The following is an 18553-nucleotide window of genomic DNA, read 5'->3' on the forward strand; positions in this document are numbered from 1 at the left end:
ATGGGTTGACTATTGATGATCATGCTCAAGTAGCTGATAATTGAATGAGTATTCTGCATCTACATTCACACATGAGAAGTTATTCAAGGAAAGGAATGCCAGAAATTTATCAAACTCTATTAGGGAGCTAAGTGATTTTGTAATAACTGAGAGCAAAGTGGAGGAGAAATTGTGGATACAAGGAAGGCAGCTGGGGTGGATGGGATCTACCCAGTTATATTAAAGGAAGTAAGCAAACCCTTAGCCATAATGATGAAAGCTTCCTTGGACTCTGTTTGTGTTGTAATTGTAGCAATCAAAAAAATAAAGAATAAAAGTAATAAATACAAGTTATATATAACATATGAAAACATTTAATTTTAGTAAATGGTTCAGTACAAAAAAAAAAAAAAGAGTTGGAGGACAAAGTAAAATGCTCGTTCTCAGACTGTTACCAAAATCTAGAGATACTACAAGTAATGTTAATTATTTGATTATTTTTTTCTGTGTGGCGGGGGGCTTTGTATCCACTTTACGGTGATCCTATCCTACCCCACAGCTCATTGAGGATTATGGGAGGGGGGGGGGGTAATGGTATTTCCATTGGCCTGTGAATGTTCAAGGCCAGAAGATTTATAGTTTTGTTGTAAATGAAACTGTAAACTCTTTTAGAGTTGATGTACCAGTGCAACAATGAGACATGCACTTTTTATGCAATGTTCAAGCTTGATCTTCTAATGTGCACAACTGAATTTGCATATATTACCATTAGACCTCAGCTACCGAAATGTGTTAAGGGCTTTAGTCTCAGGTTGCGAGAGATTTAGACAACGTACAAGTTAGTGCAAACGCATCATATTAGTACACAGCTAAACTCTGATTAGCACAAATATGCAAAGGTGGCATCATTTAAGTTATATCTCATATTGTGAATACCTTCACAATGAGGTGCCATGTTATTGCACTACTTCGAATAAGTAACGCTTCACCAAAGGAGAAGACTGTTGTTACTTATTCTCAGCGGATACTACCACCCAGTGGGTGGGTAGGTACCCTAGTAGGTACCCTTGGGTGGTGGTAGGTACCCTAGTAGGTATCCACTGAGAATAAGTAACAACAGTCTTCTCCTTTGGTGAAGCGTTACTTATTCAAAGTAGTGTAATATCGTGGCAACTTGTGAAGGTATTCACAATATGAGATATAACTTAAATAATGCTGCCTTTGCATATTTGTGCTAATCAGAGTTTAGCTGCATACTAATATGATATGTTTGCACTAACTTGTACTTCAGCTACCCTAATGATGTTTTGTGTCTAGTGCATTAAAAGCTTTGTTAATTACCGTATTTACCCATGTATAAGACGCACCTTAATTTTGGGGCCCGAAATTTGAAACAAAATGTATTACATAAAGTTATTGAACTCAAGTTTTATTCATCATAAAATTCATACAACTCCTCATCACTGTCAAAACTCCCATCCATTAGCTTGTCCTCATCTGTCTGATGACGAATCACTGTCTTCATATATTGCTTCGTTCTCAGTTCCATCTATGGCATTTGAAATGCCACACTTCTTAAATGACTTGACAATGATCTCAACCTTGATATTATCCCAGGATCTTTTCACCCAGGTAAAAACTTCTCCTATAGTTGGTTTCTTCACTCTTCCTGCTGGTGTCAAATTGTCCCCAGAAGACTTCATCATCCATTGGTTCCATTCGTCTCTCATGGCAGCTTTCAAGGGTTTGTTAATGCTGACATTGTGGTTGGAGCTGGAATGTCAAGCCTCCAGGTATGACGCCAAGTTTTGTTTTTTGCTCTGCAGCAATCTTCTTTGTGTTTTTTGTTGTGTGCCCTGAACTGATCAAGCACCAATAGGGCAGGTTTGCGTAAGAGCCCACCTGGTCTCCTCCTTTGAAATCAGTAACTTCTTTTTCATCAGCAGTTCTTCTTGCCTCATGCTGAACCATCTTTGTGGACACAGGAATTCCAATTGCCCTTTGCTCTTCAATCCATATCTTCAATTCCCTCTCTAAATCAGGCCATTTTGCTGACTTGCCTCTCATGGCCTTCTTCTGCCGTGGCGTTTTCAGTAGGGTTTCTTTTTCCCGTGGCCAATCTCGGATTGTTTTCTCAGTTGGAGGAGGACCAAACTTACATTCAGCAGCACGATTTCCATTCACTTTTGCAAACTAGATCACTTTTAACTTGAATTCAGCACTGCACAAAAATCTTTTCTGAGCCATTTCTGGGCAGAACGTGGCAAAATGTAACCTAATATACCGGTAACAAGTGCAAAACAATGAGCGCAAAGACAACAAGCGCGAAAAAGCGGGAAATGCAAGTAAAAAAAATCTACAACCACTGTATAAGACACCCAGTTTTTAAACACCAAATTTTTAGAAAAAGGGTGCATCTTATACATGAGGAAATACGGTAGATCTGGAATTTATATAAATATTATTTCTTGCTATGATCATTATTTGCTTTATTATTATTATATTATTTAATTAATGTACTGTATTAAGATATACTTATTTTATTGTTGGTTCACGTTTTCATTTGTTTTTTGTCTTATTATATTTCATTTTTCATATAGCTATCCTTATCAAGGATAGCCAAAACTACCAATGGTTAAGCAACTTTACTTGACTATTGGTAATTTGAGCTTCCCTTCCAATAAAAAAGAGAGGAGAGGAGAAAGGCAAATATCCAAGAGAGAAGAAAGGCAAATATCACTTATATTTGGCTTTCTCCTCTCTTGGCCTTGCTGTCTGGTGTGTTTTCTTACTTCTGCTTATATTTTACAGCTGTCAGATGGTGTTATGTATGTCTTACCTTTGTGCTCATGTGTTCTATATTTTGTTTGAATATACAGAGGAAAGATGATTAAAAAATGCCTGTTGAAATAAAGTGAATTAGTCTATGGAACTTTCTGAGAAGTTGGCCAGTTAAATGTTCATTTAGTTTTAACACATTATTTGAGAAGCTTATAGCTCTGCAGTTCTCAGACCAATTCTGTGTGAGCAACCCTTTGGTAATTTGAATCAGATGTGAGGAGAAAGACTTAGCGATAGTCTGATATTAATTTCCATCAAGCTTTACTATTTGTTTATGTGTATTGGTCATATGTTTATGCTTTGTTAAAAAAAAAAAAACACATTGTTTTTTTCAGCAAAACCATGTTGAAAAACAGTATCTCTGCAATTTGGGCCAGGCACAATAGGAGAGGCTGTATGGTAAAAACCTTGTGAATTCATTAATTTATTAATTAAGGTGGTCAGCTTTTCCAATACTGTATTGGCAAAAGCCAATACAGTATTGGAAAAGCTAATATGTGTAACTGAAAAAAATGCCAGTGAATTTCAGTTCATGGGCTTTTTTTTTTTTCCGATTTTACATAATTTTCTTTTGAAACAATTAAATATATATATATAATCCTAGATCACTGATGCTTGTCACAAGCTTTCTTTCTTGTTATTCTGCAACAACTAATTCTGTTTGCACCTCCTCAGTGTTGGGACTGTTGATAACCTGCCTGGGTATATACCCATTTCACACAGACTGACAAAAATTTAACCTGGTGTACTGTTGGTGAACCAATCCAGGTGTGAACCAATGTAAACAGGGAATCAAAGTGTGGATTCCACATCACACTGAGGAATACTGCCCTTCTGTGTTATCAGGCAGTGGATATCATGGTGAGATACAATATTCATTAAATTTCAGGAGCACAGCTCTATAATGATTTTCACAGTCAGGCCATGAAATAGCCTACCAGACCAAACCTGTTGGTGACACTCTATATATAAACTGTGTTGATATTTTGTATTTTTGCCTTGTTTTATAGCAACAATTAAAAAAAAAAAAAAAAGTGTATAGTTATAATAAAATTGCCTTGTGCCCTAATGTTTCTATTTGCATGCATCCTATTTAATTTAATTAAAATGTTTTTTTTTGTATTTATTTTTATATCTTTATTTCTAGACAAATTTTCCAGACAGTTCAGAGCAGTGGAGTAATATCTTTTGTGATGAAAAACAGTTGGAGCATAGCTTTAAAATTCCATCAATAAATGCAAGTGAAAAAAATGGATTGCTCTGTAAACTGAACATTAGTGAATACTGGAATGATGTGCTTCAGAAATATGATGTAACTGAACTGAAGATGAAGGTATGAAGTAAATTTTCATTCCTATTTAATAAAAAAAATTGTAATGTGTGTTTGTAGATAAATTTAATTGAAAGAAAAAAATTCTACATGAATTATTTATTGTGCATTTTTTTTTTTACTTGAAATTTGAATTTTTAGTTCAGCTTGATAACTATCACAGTTTTGGTCTAAAATAACACTACTGAATTATAATCATTTGTTGAGAACCTGTCAACACTAAAGTTATATATTTGAAACATTCTCATGTTAAGTAAAATTACTAATATAAATAACACAGTTATTGATTGGTGATTGATAATTTTAATTACAATGAAATAAATGTTCATACATTTATTACATGTGTAGTTGGTATCCAGAGCCATGACTAGCTAATTAAGCAGCAAATTGTTCATATTGCCTCCACCACCACCATCAGCACTTAAAACTTATTTCTTTTATGTGCCTTTATCAGAAATACCTGGGAAAAACAGAACATACTGTACTTTCCATAACTTAAAACTTCTTTTAATAGTTTAGGGTCAGGCTTTAGAAAGTGTGTTCCTAGCTCTCAATATGAGCTTGGTCTCTCCATCTTCTGCTTCTTAGTCATCCGCAGTTTCTTCTTCATATAGGTTTATAATCTATAGCGGTGTTTCCCAACGTGGGTCCCATGCCCCACATGGGGGAAATTTGATTGTTTGGGGGGGGGGATTCAAAAATTGCTCGTCTACAGTTTAAAACAACAGCCTACTATGATTTAACTTGTACAAAAGAAGAATTGTTGGTATCTCAATTTGGAATAAGCATTCGTTAAATGTTGTACTTTCTATAGAGCCGCACTTGAAAGTTTGGAGTAATATCAACTACATGTGGACATGTGTTTTTGTAAAGGGCGGCTCCTAGAACGTGAGTTCATCTCCGCCTCGTATCTCTGTGATTGTTTGTTTGTTATTTAGTTTTTAGGAGCATTAGCAACTAAGGCCATATTGCTCCGGGATATGCGGTGGTCATTCCCTGACCTTTCCGCTTCCTCCGTATTTGGTGGTGACGGGCTCGAACCCCGGTCTAATCAAGAAGCGTGTGCTACGCACTACTGCTCCTTCCCACCTGGCTACGGAGGCGCCTTATCTCTGTGAAGAACAGTATCACTACAAATGGGCCGGATGTGTGTGACATAGGTTTGTGTATATTATGTGTGTATTCTGTTGTTCTGTTCTGGCCTCTTGACTACCCAGAAGCATCAGTCACCTGGACAGATGATTCTGGGTACTCATCCACACCATGGGAAGGTGGGCCAGTCCCAATGGAGCACGTACTGTCTCGATATGAGACTCTGAACCACCTGATGTTGCCAAAAGGTGGGCCAGATTTCTCTGGGGGTCCACTCCAGAGAGGGAAAAAAAAAATAATAATGATAAAATAATAAATAAAAAGTAAATAAATAAATAAAACAAAAACAAAAATATATTTCTCGTGGTGCAAAAAAATAATAATAATAAAAATAAAAAATAATAATTATAACAAAAAAAAATAATAATAATAAATAAATAAATAAATAATTATAATAATTCCCCGTGGTGAAAAATAAAATATATTAAATAAATAAAAAAAATAAAATAAAATAATAATAAAAAATAAAATAAATAAATAAATTCCCTGTGATAAAAAAAAAAAAAAAGAAAGAGAGAGCTGTCTGGCACCAATGACAGCCCAAATCCCAGGTGTCAGAACAGAGCGCGAGTGAAAAAAAAAAAAAAAAAAAAAAAAATGAAGCTAAGTAAATGGGGGAAAAAAAAAAAAAAAAAATGGGAGAGTGGTTATCTATCCTGCACAGCACAGAGTGAGAAAGAAGAAAAGGTGAGCCAAGGCTGCTCCTAGTTCCAGGGCAGGACCCGGAAACAGTGCAGAACGCAGGTTAGAGGGGAAAAAAAAAATGAAGCTAAGTAAATGGAAAAAAAAATAATAATAAATAAAAATAATTAAAGAATAAATAAATAATTTTAATCCCACACCCTGGCTACAGTGAAGAGGAAGATGTAAGTCGGGGTGCCAGCAGAGAGAGAGAGTAAGGGAGAAAAAAAAAAAAATGGGAGAGTGGTTATCTATCCTGCACAGAGCGAGAAAGAAGAAAAGGTGAGCTAAGGCTGCTCCTAGTTCTAGGGTAGGACCCGGAAACAGTGCAGAAAGCAGGTTAAAAAAAAAAAAAAAAAGTCAGTAGGAGTGACTTTCAGTTGGCATTGGAATTGTTAATGATCGGCATTTCCACATCGGTGATTTGCGATCAGTGTCCTCCTCCAGGCAAATACCTCAGCTGCAAAGGTCTGGAAGGCTTCGAGGTTGTTCTGGGTACATATCAGTTGATGCAGATCTGCTGGTGGGAAGTCCTGGATCTTATTCTGGAGACAGCTTCTGATGTCGTTGTAATGTACACACTCCAGAAGCAAGTGTTTCCAACTTTCACTTTGTCTGCAAAAGCAGTAGAGAGTGTTGATGAGTCCCAGTGTATGCAGTTTCTCATTTAGAGAACCATGTCCGGTAAGGAGAAAGGAAGATTTAAGGCTGAGGGAGAACCATCGGGCATTATTTTTAGTGGTTGCAAAGGTTACCTCCGGAAGAAAACTCTGAGTTACAACCCCTACAGTAGAAGAATCCCATCTGGTCTGCCATACATTGAAGAGTTTATTCAGACATCGAGATTTCTCCTGCTTTATATCCATAGTTAGTGAGAGTTCTATATCCAGGATCGTTGCTGGAATACCTTTTTTAATTTGATAGCAGAGCCCCTTGTAGATTGTGTAAAGGTCAAATATATCAACTACAGTTTGCTCAGAGAATATTGCTTACTATGCCTAGTGAAGGAATAGTACGTACTGTATTGGACGATTGCTTATGGCATGTGCAATGCGCAAGCAAAGTGGTTGTCTACTGTAGCCTACCACAAACTCCGCATGTTATATGAAATAGGTAATTCCTTTCATACAAACGCTCGTTTGGGCATCGTGACTGTACATTTGGATAGGTTTGGCGATCTCAGATTAAAATAAAAAATTACTTTGTCTGCACACAGAATTATTATTAATGAAGAACCGTGATACACAATGGTATGTATTTGTTATATATGTATATTTCTGTGGTCTCAGTAAATAAGCAAATAAGTCCAAAAACTCGAATTTGCAGGAGAGGAAAAATAAACTTCACACTCTCATATAAACATGCATATATCCGAATATATACAAGTATTTATTACTCACGCTAAAACTACAATAATGAAGATATCTGCATGTCACATAATAGTAAATAATAAATACTTTATTATAGTGCACTTATCTAATTTTTGACAAATTAGACTTATCTGCTTGTTCACAGAGACCACAGATTTAATAGCTCAAATTCAGTAATTTGTGTGATTTATTCATTCAAAAAGCATACTAATAATTAATTTTGATATATTAAAATAAAATTAAATTAACTTTAATGCATAGTTTATTTTTAGTTTTTGATTTATCTTATATTTATTTCTTTCAGTTGCACAGTAAAATGAGTAGTGCAAGTAAAAAAAAAGTTCGTCAGTATTCAGAGGAATACTTAAAATTTGGTTTCATACCCGCTGTCCACGATCAAAGGTCACCTTTTTGTCTTTTATGCCAAGAATGCTTGACCAACGAATCAATGAAGCAAGGTCATCTTGAGGCGCATTTGAAGGCGAAACATAATGCTCATGTAAATTCAGATTTAAATTACTTTCAAACTTTAAAGAAGAATTTTGAAAAAAGAGCAACATTAAAGTCTGTTTTTGCTCATACTGCAACTGTCAATCGTACTCTTGAGGCTAGTTATGAAATTTCTTTACTCATTGCTAAATCTGAGAAAAATCATACTATAGGAGAGAATTTAATCAAACCATCAATATCAGCATTTCTTAAAACAGTTCTGGAAAAAGATGACAAAGACGTGAAAGCTACGCCACTCAATAGCAAAACTGTTAGCAGAAGAATAGATGAAATGAGTGAAGATATTGAAATACAACTTGTTGGAAAGCTGAAAACAAGAAAATTCTCAGTGCAAATGGATGAATCAACTTTGAGAGACAGTGAAGCCATACTGATAACTTATGTAAGATATATTGATAAAGGTAATTTTGCAGAAGAAATGTTATTCTGTAAATCATTAGAGAGCACCACTACCTCCAAAGATATATATAATAAGCTAAAAAATTACTTAGATGACAATAATATACCAATGAAAAATATAAAATCTTGTGCTGCAGATGGTATTCCTAATATGATGGGCAAGAAAAATGGCTGCTTAAAATTAATGAAAGATGAGAATCCAGAAATTCTTCTTGTGCATTGTGTTATTCATAGGGAAAACTTGGTAGCTAAAAATATTTCGCCTGTTCTTAATGAAGTATTAAATCAGTTATAAAGTGTGTCAATGCTATTAAAGCTAATGCCAAATGTGAGCGTCTCTTCAAGCTTTTTTGTGAAGAACAAAATGCAGACCATGTGAGACTTTTACTTCACACTGAAGTAAGGTGGCTCTGGAAAGGGAACTGCTTGAAAAGATTATGGTACTATTTGATACTATTAGTGACTTTTTAAGTGACAAACCTGAAATGAAGCATCTGTTAATGGTTGATGGTAAAGCATTTGTGAGTTATTTAGCCGATATCTTTGAAAAGCTAAATATATTAAATAAACAACTTCAAGGAACAAATAAAACTCTCGTCGATGCAAAAGCGAAGATATTTGGTTTCATTACATTTATTGAATTATGTCAAAAATATATTTGTAAAAAATTGAACAGTTTCGTTGGCTGCAAAAATGTGAAGTGACTGATACCGCTGTACTTGTTATTGTCGATCATCTGAAAATTCTGTCCGCTAATTTAAGAGAAAGGTTTTCTGATTTAAAACAAATTGATTTTCCAACCTGGATGATGCAACCAATGTTAGTGGATTTGTCTGATGTATCAATGCAGTACCAAGAAGAACTCTCAGAAATGCAAAATGATGAGTTAGTTAAAACTTTATTTAATATAAAAGGAGTGATGGCATGGCTTTGTGATGAAACAGAAATTAAATACCCAAATTCAACCAACTTTGCAAGAGAGCTATTGTTACCATTTCCATCTTCATATTTAGCTGAATGTGGATTTAGTGCCATAAATGATTTTTTACTAAAGAAAAGAAATCGACTGGATATCACAAAATGGGGAGACTTGAGACTGAAGCTGACTAAATTGGAGCCCAGTATAAAATCTCTCTGCATCAAGCACAAGGGTCTCACTAAACTTAGTGCACTCATCTAGAAGTGACTTCACATGGAATGTTGAAATTATTAAACAATTAAATAATAATTACTAAAAATTAAAATATTATAGAAAAATCTTTCATATAAATTATTTTGTACTTGAATTTTAGTTGTCTATTATATGTTTTGAAAATTTACTTACTGTTTTTTTCTTAATAATTTCCTAATGATTTCTTCCTAAAACCTAAGTCTTGTGTCCTGAACAAGTTGTAATTAGGCTTCATTTAGGGAATAATTCAATTTTTGAATATAAAAAATATGTATATCGGTGTTTCCCAGCATTACATAGGGGGCATCAGAATTTTAGAAAGACTTAGGTGGGGGCATGGTAAAAAAAAGGTTGAGAAACACCGATCTAGAGCTTGTCGTGGGAGTCTGCTATTATTTATTCTTTGAAAGTGGTTAAGCAAATTTTTCTGACAATCGATTTCATTTATTATATTTGTTACATTTAGTTGTTCTCTTATGTCTATGTTTTTCTTTAAATCTGGCATTATTATACCCAGAAGTGGTCATAAGAACCTGTGTGGCCTTCAGTTGCTGTCTATCTCTTTACTTGAAAATGCAGTTTTTGTTTCCATATTTAAGAACTGCTTTTGATGTGATGTTATGTAGCCTTAGCTGAGTTTGTCTAGTCGGCAAGGGTAAAGAAAGCCTGCACGAGAAGCACGCAAAAGTTCGATGAAATTTACCGGTAAAAGTACTTTGCCGTAATGGCATTTGTATTGTTGCTTGCTCGGTAAACAGGAGTAACCTGACCTTTTTTCTTTAGAATCACTGGTGGACAAATTGTTTATTAAGAAAAAAAAAAAGCAAAGGAAGCCCACATGAGAAGCATGGAAAACTTTTAAAAAGTTTACCGGTGAAACTACGTTATGAATATTTTTTATGACGCCAGAATTTCCAATATGACTCTGTTTGCGATTCAATTAGTTAATTTAATTAGTGATTCTAAAGAAAAAAATGTCAGGTAACCCCTCCCCCCTCCACTTTGGGGGGGGGTTCAAGCTCCCATGGTATTCAACTTCTACTCCAGACCGATAACACCCACTGTCTGTTTACCAAGCGAGTAACAATACAAATGCCGTTACAGCAAAGTACTTTTACTGGTAAATTTCATCGAACTTTTGCGTGCTTCTCATGCAGGGTTTCTTTACCTTAACTGTCTAGTCATTTGTTTTCCAAAGTATGTCTGATTATTGAATTCATTTTGTTGTAGATTTGCATTTTGAATTCTAAATTAGACTTGGTTTTAATGAAAACAATATTAATGAAATTTGGGATGAAGCCAGATAGAGCTAAAACCTTAACCATGTCGAAATATAAAATTTCATGGAAATCCATCTGCTAGGAACCAAGTTATTACATATGGATGGACAGATGGATAGACATGAGTGGACATGGTTAAGGCAATATGCACATTATGCATCTATTCTAATGTGCTTAAAAAGGAATCAAAAAATCAATGAAAAAAAACAGTAAAAAATTGCAGATAGAGTCCACCTGTGAAGACAGAAATAACCAACACTAAGGATAAGTATCATCATACAAAAAAAACGTAAAGTTCTATTAGAATTTTGTAAGAATGATAATAAATATTCTACTAGAACTAAGTTTAATGCACTATTAGATAAAGAAAAAAATGTATGAAAACTATATTTATGATCTGTGAATTTCAAAGATGAGTTGAAAGCAAAAAATGACAGTCTGTCTATTCATAATGCTAATGCTTAATACATGGCATCATCTTGTGGTCACTAAAATTTTGTAAAATAAGTACTTCTAATACTGACTTCTCTTATTGGCTTATTGACTTCTCTTCTTCTAATATTGACTTTTGGAAGATGAAAGAAGATATTTGTTGACATTAGATTTGAACTTCTGCAGATTGTAATTTTCAGGAAATATGAATGAAGGAAGTTTGTTCAAGAAAACGAAAGTTGAATGAATAAATGAGGAGGAATAACAGTTGGCTCTGTGAGTTTGAAGTTGGATAGTAAAAGGATGTTGACTGGCTGTGGTATGTGTTTGGATTGCATTGGAAGAGAGAGTGAGAATTATAGAAGCAAATTCAGAAGAACAGTGTCCATGGAAGTATCTATAGAAAAGGCATGCAGCAGAAACAGAATGTCTATGAGATAGAGTGGAGAGACTCTGTTCGAGATGAGTCATTAATTAACCTAACTGCCCTCTTCTGAATGGTATCTAGACACCTGAGAGAGAGGTTTTGGAGGCACTGCCCCAACAATATTCCATATTAGGGTGGATTTGCGATTTGTACAGAGTGAACAGAAGAAAAGTAATGCTGAGAGCATTACTTTTATTTTATATCAACTAAGTTATCTTTTCCCCACTGAAGAATTATCTGGGATCAGCATTTAAGGAATTTTTAGGGGATATTCAAGAAGTTGAAGCTGTTTGTGCAGGGAAGGTATCTCAAACTGGACGGTGGAATATAATGTGCTATCAACAGCAAAACTATGGATAAGATTTCTTACTTCTCCACTATGGATCAGCAAAACTATGGATAGACTAAATCTTACTTCTCCACTAATGCCGGGGAACACCAGCATTAGTGGAGAAGTAAGAAGACAGAGCCATCTACCATCACCCACAGTAAACAGTCAGAAAGAAACATGGATACCCAATTACAAAAAACAGTTGGCAAACCATAAGATAGGAGCTCATTTAGAATACCTTTATGCCAAACATGATCAAAAGCCTTTGAAATATCAAGCAACTGCTTGAGTTTCAGCAAACTTTTATATTGAACTTGTTAATAGATGGATAACATAAGCCAGAATATCACCAGAGAATCGACACTGATGGAATCCATACTGGTGATCATTGATCAGATGGAAGGTTTCTAAATAGTTTAAGAGTTGGCTGTTAATTGATTTATCCATTACTTTAGAAAGAGTAGAAGTAATTGCAATTGGACGATAATTGGTTGAAAGTAATTTGCCACCCTTTTTAGAAACTTTCTGGATATGAGCAGATTTCTAAGAAGAAGGTAAAACACCTTTAGAATAAAAAAAGTGAAAAAAAAAAAAAAGGCGACACAGAACAGGAACAAGTTCAGGAGCACAGGTTTTGAGAAAAAGTGGAGAAATACCATCAGGACCTGGAGCTTTCTTAGCATCAAGATTGATCAAAATTTTTCTGACATCTTTTTGATGGAAGACCACAGGAGGCATTGAACGAAGTGTACTAAGAATGGTAGGAAGTAGTTTATCAAATCATCAATACACAAGTTGGAAGAAAAATAGGATGCCAGCAGGTCATTTTATCTTTGACTGAAGTGGCACTAGAACCATCTGGTTTTGACAGAGGTGGGTACAGATATGGGAAAAAGTTGCAGTCAATAGCTTTGTTAAGAAACCAGAATGCTTGACTACCATTTGAACAAGAAGAAAATTTCCTACTCTTGGCCTGTTCAAAATATTCTTTATTACATAGGCAACTATCCAGTTGACCTTTGAATTTCTTCAAAACTCTTTTCACTAATCAACAACTCATGGCTAAATGAAAATTTCCTGTAATTTATTCTAAACCTCTTCCCCTGTAATCTGAATTTATGGCTTCTAGTTCTGGAATTCTTTTAACAGTGAAAATCCTGCCTTCATTTTACTAGCCCATCTCAGATCCTTATAAATCTCAATCAGGTTCCTTCTAAGGTACCTCATTGCTATGCTCAATAGCCCAAATAATCAAAGTCTTTCCTCCTATGATTGCCCTTTAGCTGATATCACCATGCATGTTGACCATCTTTGGACTATTTCAAGAAGCTCAATATCTTGTTTTAAACGAGGTGTCCATTATTGCCCACCAAAGGCCGTCTTACAGTTGCCTTAGGTATTGCGATTTTCATATTTCACAATACCTAAGGCAACTGTAAGATTGATTTCGAGTTATTCGAGTCCCGAGTAAGCATGAAGATTTTATTCGAGTCTTGAGCAAGTGTGAAAATCCAATTTAACATCTATCGAAAACCTACAAACACCGGTATGCTTCTACATTAGAACAGCTATCACCCATTCACCTACAAAAGATCGATTATCTTTAATCAATTTCTAAATGCCTACAAATATTCAACAATGGAATCTGCTTTGGGCTCAGAAATACAGATATTAACTAGCAGATTCTTAAACAGGGGTTATCCCCTTGCTACAATAAACTGAATTAGGGTACAAGCTAAGGATAGGGCGCCTCCGTAGCCAGGTGGGAAGGAGCAGCAGTGCATAGCACACGCTTCTTGATTAGACCGGGGTTCGAGCCCGTCACCACCAAATACGGAGAATGCGGAAAGGTCATTCAGGGAATGACCACCGCATATCCCGGAGCAATATGGCCTTAGTTGCTAATGCTCCTAAAAACCAAATAACAAACAACAAACAAACTAAGGATGGGATACAAAATACTTCACCAACCAATAATAGTAATGTCAAAAAATACTTTATTTCTGTCCCATATGTTGAACAGTGGCACAAACAGCTCAACAGATTCTTTAAAGATACAGAATTTAAAATTGTGGCCAGGCCAATACGGAAATTACACACTATACTGAACAATCGCTCAGTCCTTTCCTTGTTTGCAACACAAATTAATGATCTGGTGTACAACATTTCTTGTGGTGATTGTGACTCGTCTTACCAGGGTTCGACGCATTTTCCTCTGAATATTCATGTTAATCAACATGTGGCCCCTTCTCGTTCAGCAGCATCAGAATTACCCTTTCATGGCGCTAACGAAAAACATACTTTTTTATTTAACGAGGCCAAAATACTTAGTGTCCATTTCTTGTTGTTATTTGGTTTTTAGGAGCATTAGCAACTAAGGCCATATTGCTCCTGGATATGCGGTGATCATTCCCTGACCTTTCCGCATCCTCCATATTTGGTGGTGACAGGCTCGAACCCCGGTCTAATCAAGAAGCGTGTGCTATGCACTGCTGCTCCTTCCCACCGGAGGCGCCTTAGTGTCAATTTATTTACTGTATTCCTAGCATTGCTGTACATGCAAGTATACATTCACCTGTTCTTACTCTTAGTTACCCCTGCACAGCCCATGTATTTACTTGTTCCATGATGACTTCCAGCAGTTTTAGAAATCCTCAGCACCTTGCTATCCGTGCTGCTGCTGATTCCAGTAGAAGCAGTGCAATAATCACTTTTACTTCTGCCTGTAGCTACTGTTAATCTATTAGTCTGTGAACCTCCCCTAAACTAGCAGTTTTCTGAACCACCTAACATTATTTCGATAGCATCAGCAAATATTCTTGCACACTTCCTATTTAAGTGTATCCAATCCATATAGAAGTAGTCTCTTCTGTTAACAAGCACAGATCATGCTGAGAAAAATTCTACATCATGAACCTTGCACAACCTCTCCAGGGGCCAGATTGATTGACAAGGCTGGCACCATGTACTCCATCCTATCATGTCTGGGTAGAATTGTAGATGCTTTTAGATTTAATGCTAACTAGTGACTTTTTTCAACTTTGACCTGTACTTCTTAAGTAAGTCTGCAGTTCTCCTACTCTTAATGTCATTGGTGCCAACATGTACAACAATATCACATTTTGTGCCCTTAAAAGATAATATCTGCTCTACAACGTTATCAAGTCCCCCCCCCCCCCCCTCAAACATTCCTTAGTCCTATTCCACCAATTTTTTTTGCACAATATATTTTTCATTTGCCTAACAATAGAGTCACCGACAGTAACTATCTCCTGTGGGACCAGAGATTTCTGCCTTGGGGATTGCCACTGTTGCCTGATGATCAAGTGTAAGCTCTGGCATCAATGTGGGCAGTGAGAGCTTGATGGGCCCATCTAATTTAAATCCTTCAAGTGCATACATCCTGTTCTACAAGCTGTCATAAAGGCACATAACAATGCTGATTTGGTACCCAACATCCTACACTTTTACATTAAGTACACACACACACAAAGACTTCCCTCCCCTTGGCAATATCATGTCTCATTCCTGATTGGTCTATAAATATCTAAGGAGCCATACATTTCATAAAGCTGTGATTCTTCCGAGGATAACCCCCTCCCCTTAGTTCACCTCTGAGTGATGGCACTCCCACTACCTTGAGCCTTAAGCTTTGCTGCTCTGGTCTTAGGCATGGTTTCGATTCAAATTCAATATAATTAAAAGTAGTACACGTGACTTATATCCTAATGCAGTAATAACACTATGCACCGATTATGTTATGAAGTTTACATTTTTATATATATATATATTTCAATATTGAGATTATGGTATATGTATTTCATATCTCGTACCCAGTTTACTTTATGTGATGTTTGATAAATCATCAATATGACACCATTAGCTTTTCTAGCCACCTGTTTACACTCCTCAGAAAACTTTCCTCTCTGCCCATATCGTAACTTCCTGATCCCTTTTTTCCTCTACTGTTTTTAATTTTATCCCACCCAGTGTATAAGTTATTTGGAGTTGCTATTTTCCAAGTGTAATTGCTTGTATTTTGCTGCATTAAATCATACCTGCCACTTTTCTGATCATTCCTGAAACCTGATCAAGGTATCCTGAAGGAGCAGTGCTTGGCACTGATCAGTAATAACTGTCCCAATCTTTATATCATTTGCAAATTTTGACATCACGCCCTTTATTCCTTTATTGATGTTGTATATAAAAATCAATAACAGTGGTTCAAGAACCAATCCTTGGGGAACCCCACTTTTAATGTTACATCAATCTGAAGAATATTCATTAATCACAACCCTCTGCCTTCTACCTGCAACCACCTTGCAATCCATCTTATAATTTCAGTAATCCCAGCATGTTCCAGCTTATACAGTAGCCTCTAATGAGGGATTGAGTCAAATGCCTTGCTAAAATCCAAATAAATTATATCAAAATTATTCCCTACATCTCGCTCATGAGTAGCTGTAACAAAATAACTTACTCTGAAGGTCACATAAAACCATGTTGTGTGCTCTTCAAAGTGCTATTGGATTCCATTGATTCTAAATGTTCTTGGATTGTACTCTTAATCATTGCCTCTAATTTTTTCCCTTACTACTGAAGTCAGACTAACTGGGCTGTGGTTACTGACCTGACTCTTAGAACTATGTATTGGCAATATTTTACTTTTCCAATTCAAAGGAATTTCACCCAAGTGAAATGATGCCCTCATAATTAACCCCAATGTTTCAATACATTCTCTGGCTGCCTCCCTCAAAATTACTGGGTATATGCCATCAACATCAGGAGCTTCACTTGACTTTAGGCCTTCAATGGTTTTCTATTAAATAATCTTTTGAAATTTTAATATCTCTAATTTCATGTTTCCAGCTTCATTCACACAGCCTATCTGCTCCATGAAGGGTCTTTCTTCCATAAAGATCGATGTGAAATAGCATTTATTCAATTCATTAACAACATCAACTGTTTGGTTTTTCACGTTTTCACAAAAATGAAAAACTCCTTTTCCTCATTCTTTGCTCACATAGCTAGTGCCTTCTCATATCCTTGGTCTCCCTAACCTTATCTACGGTTACATATCAACTTGTAGCTGCTGTGGACTTCAATACTTTTCATTGCTCTGTAACTTTCCCATGCTTTCTTTTTCTGCTCTTCTAGACTGGCCAGCTCCGTATTCATCCATCCCAACATTTTCCTTGTGCTATATTTTCTTAATGATATATATGCATCCGTTGCTTCCCTTATTATTGCTTTTAAGGTGTGCTGTAATTCTAATGTATCCATCCCCCATCTGCATCTGCTCAATTAATAGGCACCATTTAGTGCCTTAAATGTCATAGTCCCCTACGAAATTAAAACTTGTGCCTTCACATTTGATTATTGCAACATCTTTCTATATCTTCCAAGTAACAACTGCATCACTACCTGCCAATGGGTTCTGTACTTTAAGCCCTGTGATATCATTTGATTCTTGAGTAATGAGGAGGCCAAGAGTATTCTTACCCATAGTATTTTCCCTAACATGGTGGTACAAATAATAATCATCTAGTTAGATTAAAAATATTTTTTCACCATGATGAGTTTCCCACCCACTTATTCCAAACTTTCAGGAGCAGATTGAGGTCACCCATAATAAGACATTCACACTTGTTTGCCCTTTCCATCTGTTTGTTTAGAGACCCTCATCATACTCTTCACAATCCTGGTAGCTTACTCCCACTCTCATTATACCTTTGCTTCCAACTAACTCACAACATGCAGATTCTACATTGGCAGACTATTTCTGACTCAGCAAAAATTCTTCTTGCACTCAGGCTGCTTTTGATAAGAAACATGATGCCATCACCCCTTCTATCTTCTCTGTCTTTTCTAAATACATTATACATACCACAATGGAACTTGTCATTCCAAATTTCCAGTTTTTGTTAGCAGTTTCTGTTACCATGTTTCTGTTAGCCCTATTATGTCAAGATTAGCTGTCCTAATCAGGAGTTTGAATTTACTCATTTTGTTGTCAGCACTCCTGACATTACTGTTGACACATTTAAGGCTAATTATTCTTCTTTAGTTTACTACTATCCTGACACCCCCTTGAAGTTATTTGGGATTGTTTCCCTAACTTTATTCCTATAATATTATATTTCTAATTTTCTATTACAGTTCATTAACATACGTAATATCATATAGGAATTTTATTAGGACTGATTTTACAAGGAAATAATATACTTGGTTGCAACAGGATGATAACCTCTCTCCCAACCATTACTCAGATTCTGTTGCAGTAGCACACTGCCATTACTGGCAGGGTTGTTAATGACAGTAATGGCAGTGTGCTACTGCAACAGGATCTAGAAAATTTGGGCAGATGGGCCAAGAAGTGGCAACTGAAGTTTAACATTGACAAATGCAAAGTACTGCATATGGGTAAAAGTAACCCCAGAGGAACATACCAACTGTGTGGAACTACACTTAGGGTGGTTAAAAAATGAAAAAGACCTGGGAGTAATTGTGCAGTCAGATGTGAAGGTTTCTGAGCAATGCAGATAGGCTGCCAGAGCAGGTCATGGGGTTTTATCAATGATATACAGGAGGTGATTATTCCTTTGTATAAAGCAATGGTCAGGCATCGCCTTGAGTACTGCATACAGATT

At 35.9% G+C, this 18553-nt stretch overlaps 1 protein-coding gene across 5 annotated transcripts in view; it reads left to right on the forward strand.

Moving 5' to 3' along the window:
* Nucleotides 1–18553, forward strand: part of LOC150082988 (uncharacterized) — a 1785507-nt gene that overhangs the window by 777442 nt on the left and 989512 nt on the right. For all 5 annotated transcript variants that reach the window (XM_090377722.1, XM_090377724.1, XM_090377725.1 and 2 more), the window contains one exon: nt 3968–4153. In XM_090377722.1, coding sequence (XP_090233848.1) covers nt 3968–4153 — 186 coding nt within the window. The remainder of the gene's footprint in view (nt 1–3967; nt 4154–18553) is intronic.

This window comes from Mastigoproctus giganteus, chromosome 7, assembly GCF_048544385.1.
Source record: "Mastigoproctus giganteus isolate SK-2022 chromosome 7, ASM4854438v1, whole genome shotgun sequence".
In the NCBI taxonomy this organism is placed as follows: domain Eukaryota; kingdom Metazoa; phylum Arthropoda; class Arachnida; order Uropygi; family Thelyphonidae; genus Mastigoproctus; species Mastigoproctus giganteus.